Consider the following 12,486-nt stretch of genomic DNA (forward strand, 5'->3'; position numbering starts at 1 on the left):
TAGTTAATAAAAAATAAAATATATTTATAATTATAAGATGTATCAGTGTATTATTTTTTATTTACATTTATTTATTTTTAATTATTAATAAGTACATATATTTATCTGTAGACAAATTACTATTTTCTTTATTTATGATTAATTAATTTTTCTTTTTTTTTATGACTAGATTAGCACTTAGAGGAACACTGACCTTTAATAGATACTTAAAAATTAAAGTATACAGTAGAAAAAGTTAAATAACTCCTGATATTTATGTAGAATAGATCGAAGAGACAATAATTTTTATTAAAAAAAAACTAAACATTTTAAATTTTAACTAAAATTAATTAACGATTAAAATCACAAATCAGCAGTAGATTATTTTAAAATCTCTCATTTTGCCTCAGTCTTAATAAATAAATTATTTTAGTTAATATTTAAAATAATAGTGCCGATAAATTAACAGCCTAAAGATCATTCGTAAGAAACAAATTTCGAGTCTCTTTAATAATAAAAAAAAAAATTACCGTCGATTTAATAATAAATAAATAAATTGAAACCTACAGCGTCACTTTATCACAGAGAAGTAAATCTTGATGTTCGGCGATAATTGAAGTGAGCGGTACTTCGGTAATTGGCGTCGGAGGACCCTCCCCGTGATCATGATGATCTGTAGGGAAAAATATAAGAATGTCTGAGTATCAAATAATAATAACGAATTGGAGTATTATTTTTATAAAAATAAATATTATTAAATTTCTTACCACTCGAAGAACTTGAACGGCTTCGTGCTGGCCAGCAAATATGGCACAAGTGTTTCAACAATGAAAATTTATTTCTCGGTACCCGTAGTAAGACATAAAAATATGGGTCCAGAGTAAAATGGACCCCGAGTAGTACATCAGCCGTTTGAAAAAATACTTTAACACTTTTTTTAATGAAATCTGTTGTCTCTTTTAAACTCAAATAATATTGAGCCACAGGTATAGTAATCTGTAAAATAATTAAAAATTTATTTAAGTCGTAGGCTTTTTTTTACCTACGCTGCAAAAAATTTGCGGATTAAATCCGGAGCTAATGTTTATTTATTAAATCCCCTCGGAGTGAAATTTACTCCGAAAGAGAGTTTACTTTAACATTAACTCCGAATCGAAGTGAATGATTTAAATAAAATCCGTAATCACTCCAAATTTACTCCTGATTTTTTAGTGTAAGTCTACTTTAAAAAATTAAATACAAATTTAGAGCCCATTTTTTCTGCTCTTCTCTACTCAGATATTTTTACGCAAATTTTTTTACTCAATCATATAATTTGTATATAAATAATTTATCTAAATATACGAATATTTTAAATGTTTATTATTTAAACATCCGGTAAAACATAATAATTTTTTTTTGCTGTCAATATTGACATCGGCTCAACAAACTAATCACGTGACAATAATAATACTTGTACTTTGTTATTAATTCACCACAGGGTATATTTTTATTTCAACTTTTAATAAGAGAGATAGATTACTACGTTTATTTTTTTTTTTTTTTTTTTTAGAAATTACTACAATGGGTACAAATTGATCAGACCGCGTGTTAATTTATTTAAGATATTAAATGTCATCCGGTTTTTTTAATTAATTATTTTTTACCATATGAGGCATCCAGCAAAGAACAAATGACGTTGAAAGTACAGCCATCAATTTAGCAAATGCTCGTTCTTCACTAGTCGTTCCAATTTCTCCCAACGTAAATGTTTTCGAAGACGCGAAGGCTTTATTGTGTGACGCCGCTCGCGAGCATCTTCGCAATAATTTATTTTTCTGACTGAATTTACCCAGGACTCTTGACACCGCCAAGTTGAACCAAACAATCGATAAGCATAATACGGTTCCTAAAAAATTAAATTCAAATAACAAATAAATTAATTACTAAACACTATAAAAAATTCGCGGATTAAATCCTGAGTGGATTTTTTATCCCCTCATACACGGAAAGAAATTTTCTTTAAAAATTACCGTTAAATTCACTGTAATCGTGGGACATAATGCGGCGCTTTTATTTATTACACTGTAAAAAATCACTGGGGTACCCGCGTAAAAAAATTTTATTCATAATTAATTTATATCTGAATTTCATCCCGAAACTCAGATCGTGACACAAATATGAGTTTCATCATGATTTTGTATCAACAACTTTAATCACGACAAAATTATGACTCAGTCTAATTTTTATCCAAGTGATCCAAAGTTTATTCACTAAATTAATTTCATAATCGAAACTGATTTACGTAAATCAAATACTTTATAGGAGAAATTTATTGGCGATTTTTGAATCGAGGAATTTGACAAAAGGTAAAAATTCAGTCAAATTTCTATCTAAATCATCCCAAGTCCAATTCGAAGACAGAAGAAATTAATGTAGAATTGATTCGGGTTTATTAGACGAAAATTTGGAGTAAATTCATGATGAAAGTCATATTTGTGTCACGATCTGAGTTTCGTTATGAAATTCAAATTGAAATTCATTATGAACAAAAAATTTTTTTACACGAGTAAGTCCAAGCGGTGTAGGTGTTAAAATTATCGGTGTTAAATTTACCCCCGAAAGCGGTGTGAAAATAACGCCGCTACCGGTGTAAATATTCTTTACCGGTGTTAAAATATTTTATTTTGTGAATATTTTTACTTACTCGATCACTATACTTGTTAATAAATGATATTTTTTATTAATTGTCATAAAGAACTGACATTTTTTGTGTTTTCTAATCTTTAAAGTTAATACTCCAAGTGGACGCAGTTTACTCCGCTTTTACACCGGTTACTCCGCTTTTACACCGATTTTACTCCGCTTTTACGCCGGTTACCCCGATTTAACACCGGTATTTTTAACACCGGTGAATTACTCCTCCTACACCGGTGTAATTTCATTTTTACACCGGGCGGAGTTAAAACGAGTTCATTTTTAACACCGCTCTTTTTACAGTGTACCATTTTTGAAATAAAAATTATACGAAAAAATGTATTTATTTTGTGGTAGACTTCATAAAAATTTACCGATAACGGAATAAAATTTACAGTAGACTACGGTAAAATTTGTTGAAAAGAAGTTAAAAATTATCTCACTTACTGACGAATGATTAGGTCGTGCCATTCGTCCCACGATTACAGTCAATTTAACGGTAATTTAAAAAAAAATTTCTTTCGTAGTGAAATTGACTGAGGGAAATTTTATTCAACATTGAAATTCCGGGTCATAGTGAATGTGGATTCAAAAAAACGACATCACTCCACTGAACAAAAAATTTCTTCTTTACTCCGAACGCAGTAATTTTTTTTTCTCCAAAACTCCGTACGCCGAAGTGAGTTCGGATTCAAATAAAATCCACATTGACTGAGAATCGACTCGTAATTTTTTACTGTAATCTTACACAATTAAAAAAAAATTTACCAAAAAAGAATGATAGATACGCATAGGCAATATCTACTGGCTGTTTGGCCTCGCGATAACGAGCACACTGTCCATTATCATACCATAGTCCAAACCCAAATAATGGCAGACTCGTTAATGTTAAAGCAGCGATCCAAAATATTATCATAAACTGCACAATCCTTGGATACGTCACGTGCTAAATAAAATGTTAAACAATAAATAATTATTTAAATTGATACACAAAAATATATATAATATTTGTTGACTCATTTATGGGATCCACATGATTTCTTAAAACGTCCCCAGTATTTACGTTGGCAAATTTTCAATCGGCTTAACATTAATTTACATTATTGTTATTTTTATTATTACTCTACATATTTATAGAATTCATCCTCATATTTACAGTGCATTGACAGATCGCCACTTACATATTTATGTGTGTTATAAAAAATAATGCGCAAACAATTATTCAAATGGGTCATTACTTTAATGCCCATGCGCATTTATTATTAAACAATTGATAATGATAACCCAGTTAATTAAAATAAAAATAATAATGATAATGACAGTAGTTTTATGAATTGTCTTATTATTTTATTTTCATAATATTGTTTTTAATATATTTAATTATTCGAACAATACGAGTCTTGAAATGGTTAAGTGCTTCATTAATGACCCGAGCGTTTTACTGATAAATAATCAGTAAAGTATTTTTAAAACGTAATAAATAATAATTATTAGCCACAATAAAAATCACGTCGGTACGTCAAGGAGTTATTATAGTAGACTAAGTATTTATTTATTTTTTTTTCTTATTAAAAATAAAAATAGTAACAGTAATTAGTTTTACCTTCTGATAAACAAACGGACGAGTTAAAGCGAGCCATCTTTCAACAGCCATGACGATAGCAACACCCCCGCTAAAAAGACCAAATGTACGCCAAAGTATTCTCAATGCACAAAAATATTGTTGTGTTGCTATTGAAGATGCAAAAGTTGCCACATACATTTGAATCAGTTGCCCCAAAAGAGCGACTAAATCATTTACTGCCAGGCATCGCAGCATCAGCAAATGCTTATGATTTCGTCTCTATATAAAATATGTAATATTAATATATAGACATACATCAATTTTCAAAATCAATTATCAGAAATTTAATATAATTTATTATTTTAATAATTTTTAATACAAAAACAATAAGACTACTCAGAAAAAAAAAATTTTTGACACAAAAAATTCAAAAATTTCCTGGCGCCAAAAAAACTTCTTTTCTGTGTATTTTAAAAAAGATCTACTACATAATTATTCAAAATATTAATTGGATTTTAGTTTTTATAAAATTTATCACTTGTAAATTCAAAATTATATAAAAATAAAGTATATAAATAAGTTAATTGTATAATTAAATTTATGACTGACTCGAACTTGGAGGGAATTTTTAAATATAAGAACGAAAACTGTCATAATTTTTTGACTCGGGCAGTAATTTATTTTTACATGGATATATAATATATTTAAAAACTGTATAAATATATTTATTTATTATGTTTAATATATATGCAAAATATTTGCTAATATATATCCTTTGATTGGTATTAATTATTTAAAAAAAAAAATGTATAAATATAAATACCTTGTCCTTATAAAAAAGTATAATCAGAGCAGATATATTGCCGGCAATACCCAACATAAACACAAGAGTTAAAATAATTAATTGAACAGAAGTTAAACGTTTTTGTGAGGACATGACATCGGTAAATGTTGTCATCGTCGTGTTTAAATCCCATGTTGGCAGTGAATTGTTCCATGTTTCTAGTGGGCTCGTCATTTTTATTATTTATTTAAAATATCTACTATTTACTTAAATATATACCAGCTGGTATACATTAAAATAACACTTTTTAAATTATTTTACGCACTTTTTAATTTTTACCAACGCACCTCAAAATTATTTGAATGCTTCTGTTCGTAGTAATTCAATTAACCGAATGACGAGTTTTATATTTGAAATTACAGTCTCATTTTGTAATTTTCTTCTATCGCTCAGGGCGAAATTAGTAGATAAAAAAAAACTAATTGATTCTTTGAATATAGAATTTTGTTGAAGTAATTAGAACTAACGTCACTACTTTAAAAAAAAAAATAAAATAAATAGATTTGTAATAAAATAAAAAATCAGAATTAACGTTACTGCGATAAATAATAAATTTCGTAAAAACGTTATCTCATGATTTCTTAAACACGGTTGGCGCCTTACTGATGCCTGGTGTTAAAACCGCGTGAGTTTTATTACATTTCAATTACATTCGATCTTACTTGGCCTATCATAATCCATGTGAGTTTAATACACGCGAAATGATTGTACCAATGCGCATTTATTTCCACGCATATCACACATCCCTTGTTTTGAATATTGTATTATTATTATTTATAGACTAGCAGTACGAGTGCATAAGCGTTCAAATTATCATTAATAAATCGCAGTGTATTTAATCTATTAAATAATGCAGATCACGTAAGGCGCCTGCTGCATTGCATTACTTTTATCATGCGTCCATCAACTCTCTTACCTGACTACATATGCACCTGATTGTCATCATTGATGGTCATATATAATTTCATATATAAATATGTATATGACTATTGGGTACAAAGAAACAAAGAAATGGAATAAATATCCTGAGTTCAAGGCAGTTTATGATAAATTCAATGTCAGCTTAAATTTTTTACTGTCAATTAAATCATTTTTCAACAAACACGGAAAAAAGAGCAGTTGAAAAATTACAGTTTCGTATAGTAGTAAAGCGCTCCGAGTCTGAAAACTGTAAAAATTACATTTTTTATCAGTAAATTTTACAGAAATAATAAATATTACACTGTAAAAAGAGCGGTGTTAAAAATGGACTCATTTTAACTCCGCCCGGTGTTAAAATAAAATTACACCGGTGTTAAAAATACCGGTGTTAAATCTGGGTAACCGGTGTAAAAGCGGAGTAAAATCAGTGTAAAAGCGGAGTAATACCGGTGTAAAAGCGGGGTAAATTGCGTCCGCTTGGAGTATTAACTTTAAAGATTATAAAACACAAAAAATATCAGTTCTTTATGAAAATTAATAAAAAATATCATTTATCAACATGTATAGTGATCGAGTAAGTAAAAATATTCACAAAATAAAATATTTTAACACCGGTAAAGAATATCTACACCGGCGGCGGCGTTAATTTAACACCGGTCTAGAATATTTACACCGGTGGCGGCGTTATTTTAACACCGGTCTAGAATATTTACACCGGTGGCGGCGTTATTTTCACACCGCTTTCGGGGGTAAATTTAACACCGATAATTTTAACACCTACACCGTTTGGACTTACCCCGGCGATTTTTTACAGTGTACAGTTTCAAACTCGATATTGTCGATTTAAACTGTAAAATTTGCTGCTTAAAATTTTATTAATTTTTTTTACCATAACAAATTTCTAAAATTACAGTTTAAGCTTTAAGGTTATGTACCTGAAAATCGGAACGTTTTTCACGCAACGAAAATGAAAATAATTCATGAAATTTGTGTCTAAAGGCGAATTTAAGGATAGTTGGAGGTGGCCTGTCATTTTCGGGTGACGTGCGAAACATTTACAAAATCTAGATCCATTCGATTTTTTACTTTTCATTTCTTTTTTCTTATTTTCGTTCCGGGAAAAACGTTCCGATCTTCAGGTACATTTAATGTTTAAAGATTTTTGCCCCGAAAGCCTTTTTTACTGTAGAAACTGTAATTTTTCAACTGCTCTTTTTTCCGTGAAATTAATGTCAAGTTATTGGAAATCAAATTTATATTTTTGAAACATGTAAAAAAAAATTTTTAAGTGACCCGAAATGTCTTATGTCCATTTTGCCTCTCATTTTATTCGCCCTAAGAAAATTTTTCACTGTCCCAAGAAATTTTTTTCTAATCCTACGAAATTAATTATTATTTTTAATTAATTATGCAAATTAATGTTGCGCTCAAAATCCTTTTCTGCAAAACTGGTGGAACTTTTTCGGAATTTTCTCTGAAAAACTCTAAAAAAAGTCTTCAGAACTTTGAAAAAATCTTTCGAACTTTAGAACTGAGTTTTTCAGAGAAAATTACGAAATATTTTCACCAGGATGTACATGAAATATTTTAGGGAGCCTGTTTTATCTTTTACGTGTAGTGCAAGAAGACTAAGGAGCAGTAATAATAATTAATTATTAATTACAAAAGTATGCGGTTAAATATATCTGTATAATATAATTTAATAATAAACATATTTAATGAGGTATTGTTAGTAGGCCATTGAATCGTAATTTAAAAATATAAATAATTGTCTGTATGCATGTCTGGATCTGTTATGATTATTTTAAAAATTTTGAATATTTAATAATGAAAATACAATAGAGATTTACGAATATGACGAGGAAATGAATTCAAATAATGTGATAAGTCAAGATCATACTTGCATAATAATATTTCTTATACATTTAATTGCAATTAATTTATTCGGACAGAAACAATGTTCTAAAAATAACTCGGTATGAATAATTATTAAAATTTACCCATCAGAATTCTGTGACTTTTTGTGGAGCAAATTATTCAACTCAAAATAATGAGCAAGCAGGATTTGAATTGGCCTAGGAGTCATCTATTGCAATCTTTGGCGTTAATTTATTAGAGAAAACAACAAAATTTCGACTTTTCTTTACTAAAATTCAAATCCTGTCCAATTTAAATCGGCTACTACTGATAATTACTAAGTATCAAAAGTACACAAAAAAAAAGGATTTCTTGACGCAAAAAATTTTAACTCGCCTCAAGAAAATTTTTACTTGACCAAAGAAATTTTTTGCGTTATAAATTGAAAACAAAAATTTTCTTGGGGCGATAAAAAATTTTTAGAGGCGAGAAAAAAATTCTTGAGCCACGAAATTTTTTCTAGTCCTAGAACTTTGCCGATATTTGAAACTGTAATTTTTCCACTATTTTTTTTTCCGTTTAAGCCTGAAATAAGGAATAGTACAGAGAAAACTCAATTAAATTTCCCATGTTAATTAACTACAAATAAAAATTAAAATTGAATGGGATCGAGTAACTTCAAATTTTTGTTTATTTAAAAATCAGATCAAATTTTTCGACTCGGGTAAAAAATTCCAGCCTTATTTTTTGAATTTTCCTTTTATTTATGGGGAAAAATAAAATTTACCCTCGTCGCGCATTAAATGTTATTGAAAGATAGTTTGGCAGCGTGGATCCCGCTGCCCCTACTTGATTTTAAACCTCGACGAATCTAACTTTAAATGTATATGCCTACTCCAAAAATAACTATATGGATTTGGCTTTCAACTCATGCTTCTTTACTTTACTTATTCACATTTAGTCGATTACGTTCTTCATACAATTATTCATTACATTCATTTTTTACGTTTTTCCTCAATAAATTCAATAATACATTACTATACATATATATATTAAATTCCCATATTTAATAGTTTGATATCAAGTTTCAAATTTCGCCTTCAAATATTCTCGTAAGTAATTTATTATCATCATTATCATGGTTTCATAATTTCATTTCATTTTTAATCTTTGCTTCATTACTTCATATATTTTAATTACTTTAATTAATATTTCTAGTAATTTAACATAATTTATTAATAAAGTACTTAGAAATACTTAAAATAATCTCGTTAATTAATTTTTAATTAAAATTAAAATTCTTAAAAAATTAAATTTTTTTTTTCGAATTAAAATTTTTCATAAATTTTCGTAATATTCGGCCGTCATTGAAAAATAACAAATATTTATGTATATAAACATAAATAAATATATATTACATATATTTATAAACATATATATATAGAAATAAATATTACCGAAGCAAGATAATATCAGCAGTAAACAAATTAGAGAAATGAAATATCACCAGAGTAAAATTTAAAAATACTCGTGTTGATTTTACGAACTAAAAACTAAAATAATATATCTATATATATATTGAAATACCGGATGCATATATACTGGAGTTTATTAACGTAAAAACTTTGGGTAAACATTTATTTATTTATTGTATTTTTAATAGAAAACAATGGAACTGGACAAAGAGAGTTTGTCAGTTTTGAATACTGTTTTAAATAACCCGCCATCAATTCCCGATGAAGATGTGAGTACATAACTTTTTTTAATTACTTTAATTAACCTCTGCTATATATATTTTTAAGTAAAATTATTTTTAACTTAATTTTAAATAAATTTATTTGTTTTTTTGTTTGACAGCTGGGTGGGGGTGGAGGAACGCACGGAAAAAAACACAGCAAGCCAAAGAAAAAAGACTCGTCATTGAATCACGGTAACGATTTAACGGAAATACTTAAATCAAACAGCTCATTAGACGAAAAATTACAATTAGTATGCAATAAGTATTCAGAAATAATGCACGCGAATCGTAAATTAATGGTTGCGTATAAAATATCTGAAGGACGAGCAAATAAATTGCAGCAGGAAAATGAACAGAGTCAGCAGCAACGATCGAAGGCAGTGTTGGCACGTTCACGATTAGAAAATCTCTGTCGCGAATTGCAGAAACTCAACAAGGCGCAAAAAGAAGAAATTGATTTGAAGCTACGACTTGAGGAGGAAAAGAGAAAAGAAATTTCGGCGACATTTCAAAGCGCGTTTGCTGAAATGAGCACTCTTACTAATCAGAATACAGAAAAAAATAGCAAAATGCGAGAGGAAAATTTGGAAATGCGGGAAAAAATTAAGTCAGTACGTGAAAGAATTGAGTTGAGTGAACAGCAGTTGGAAAAAGTACGTCAGCAAGCTCAATTAGAAATAGAATTAGCAGAAGCTAAAATGGCTGCTTCGAAAATGGAAATGACTGCGGAAAAAGAAACTTTGCTGAAGGAAAAACAACAATTATTATTAGTAAGTTTTTTTTTTTTTTTTTTTTTCAAACTGGATTTCAGTGGAAAAATTATTTTCCAATTACGAGTATTTATTTTTTTGACAGAAAACTAATGAAAATTTTTTTCATAATAATTTTAAAAAATATGATCCCAAGCGGCACAAAAAAAAATTGTTGAGTTTTTGTTGAATTCAAGTTAACAATTGGTTAACTTAAATTCATGATAACAAATTGTCGTTTTAAATTTAACATACAGTCAACAATTTTTTTTTGTGCCGCTCGGGATTCTGAAGTTAACAGACAATTAACAATTTTCGGATTTTTTTTTCAACAAATCGATTACTAAAAAAATACACATGTAGAAAATTACGAAAACTCTAGGTGTAATTTTTAAAAATATTTTTTAAAAAATAATTTATCGTTTTAAAAAAAGTCCAAAAATTATTAGACGTCGACAAACTTGTGTATCATTAAAAAATTTTGATTTATTCAAATTACAGAAATAATTTAGTATTAGAAATTATCCCGCGATTACTTCAAAGTGCAGAGTAATTTTAAATGAAAAAAAAATTGAAATCTTAATTTAAAATTTCCGAAATTTTGATTTAAAAAAATTTTTTTTATAGAAATTAACAGAATATCAAGTACGAATAAGTGAATTACAAGCAACAGAAGTAGGATTGAGAAGTCAAATAAGCATGTACACTGAAAAATATGACGATTTTCAAAATGCGTTGGCTAAAAGTAATCAAGTCTTCAGCGGATTCAACGAAGAAATGGAGAAAGTAATTATACAACAACTAATTATTGTCAATTATCGATCGCTATATTATTAATGTACTTAATAAATATTACAGATGTCTAAAAAAATAATAAAACTAGAAAAAGAAACGAGTTTATGGAAGCAAAGGTGGGAAAAAAGTCACGCGTCTTTGCTGGAAATGGCTGCGGACAAGCAGAACCGGGATACCGAGATGTCTAAATTGAATCACAAGTTGTCCCTGCTCCAGGAGTTATGCAAAGCGTTTCAGCGCGAGCGGACGGAACTCCTGGCCCAGCTGAGAGCAGTAAACGGTACCGCAGCTTCCAGTGTCCATAACACCAAACTTGACAAAGTGGACATCAAACAGGTGGAGGAATTGTCCAAAGACTGCCAGCAGCTCAAAGACGATTTGGCGCATTTACAAGATAATTTATCGGAGACTATTGTCGAGACCAATGAGGAAATAAAAACTGAGACGACTGATGATGATAAAAAGACTGCTGATGATAATGAGAATATTAAAGAGGAAAAAAGCTCAGAGTCAAAAGAGGTACAAGTTAAATCTGAAAAGGTCGATGTAAAAAATGAAATCGAAGAAATAAAAATAGAAAATGGAGCAGAAGAAAGTAAAATTAAAGAAAATGTTATGGAAAGTCAAATAAATGAAAGTACATCATCATCAAGTACTGAAATAGTATCAATTAAAAATGAAAATGAAGTAAAATCAAGCGATAATAATAATTTAATATTAAATAATAATGAATCTCTTCCATTATCTCAGTCAATAAATTCATCAAATAGTGATTTAAATATAGAAGCTCAAAAAAATAATGATGACAGCGTCAATTCATGCTCAATAATTAAAAGTACTGATACAGAAAGTCATACAAATGCAAGTACTGACATTGAAGTAAATAAAGTTCCCGAACCAGACGCCGGGGAAATTAAAAATAATAGCGATGACTCAAAACCAAATACTAGTGACGACAAAAGTAATATCTGTCCGGCGAAAAAGAAGAAGGGAAAGGTACCAAATATTTATTACCACTAATTTTATTATTTTATTTATTCACATCTGTATTTATATTTTTATTTTCGGTTTATTGCAGGATGGGAAGCGGAAGAAATAATTTATTTTATACTGATACATTTGTAACAATGAAAGATAATTTATACAATCAATTGAAATAGTAAATTACCTAGACGTATCAATAACTTAATTTTTTTCATACTCATTAAATTATTTATGTAATACATCAGTCATTTAATGTCACGAGTAAAGGAACCCGATAAAAAAAAATTTGTAAGTAAAATTAAAAAATAAAACAAAACTTTCTAGCAGAGCAAAGGTATTTTATTTTCAAAAAAATATTATCATTATTTTAAATTTCGCT

General features: G+C 28.6%; 2 protein-coding genes across 2 annotated transcripts; one reads left to right on the forward strand and one right to left on the reverse strand.

The window, feature by feature from the left end:
* Nucleotides 1-157: 157 nt before the first annotated feature.
* Nucleotides 158-5,683, reverse strand: LOC130663002 (prostaglandin E2 receptor EP2 subtype). The gene is made up of 6 exons (XM_057462020.1): nt 5,043-5,683; nt 4,259-4,498; nt 3,424-3,601; nt 1,626-1,867; nt 747-975; nt 158-652 (listed from the first exon to the last, which is right to left on the reverse strand). The coding sequence occupies exons 1-6, from the start codon at nt 5,235-5,237 to the stop codon at nt 543-545; spliced, it is 1,194 nt and encodes a 397-aa protein (XP_057318003.1). The 5' UTR covers nt 5,238-5,683; the 3' UTR covers nt 158-542.
* Nucleotides 5,684-8,787: 3,104 nt separating this feature from the next.
* Nucleotides 8,788-12,457, forward strand: LOC130662998 (alpha-taxilin-like). The gene is made up of 6 exons (XM_057462015.1): nt 8,788-8,953; nt 9,505-9,585; nt 9,699-10,349; nt 10,956-11,114; nt 11,187-12,119; nt 12,202-12,457. Exons 2-6 carry the CDS (start codon nt 9,511-9,513, stop codon nt 12,220-12,222), a joined length of 1,839 nt encoding a protein of 612 aa, XP_057317998.1. The 5' UTR covers nt 8,788-8,953; nt 9,505-9,510; the 3' UTR covers nt 12,223-12,457.
* Nucleotides 12,458-12,486: the final 29 nt, after the last annotated feature.

The sequence above is a fragment of the Microplitis mediator genome, chromosome 2 (assembly GCF_029852145.1).
Source record: "Microplitis mediator isolate UGA2020A chromosome 2, iyMicMedi2.1, whole genome shotgun sequence".
NCBI lineage: Eukaryota > Metazoa > Arthropoda > Insecta > Hymenoptera > Braconidae > Microplitis > Microplitis mediator.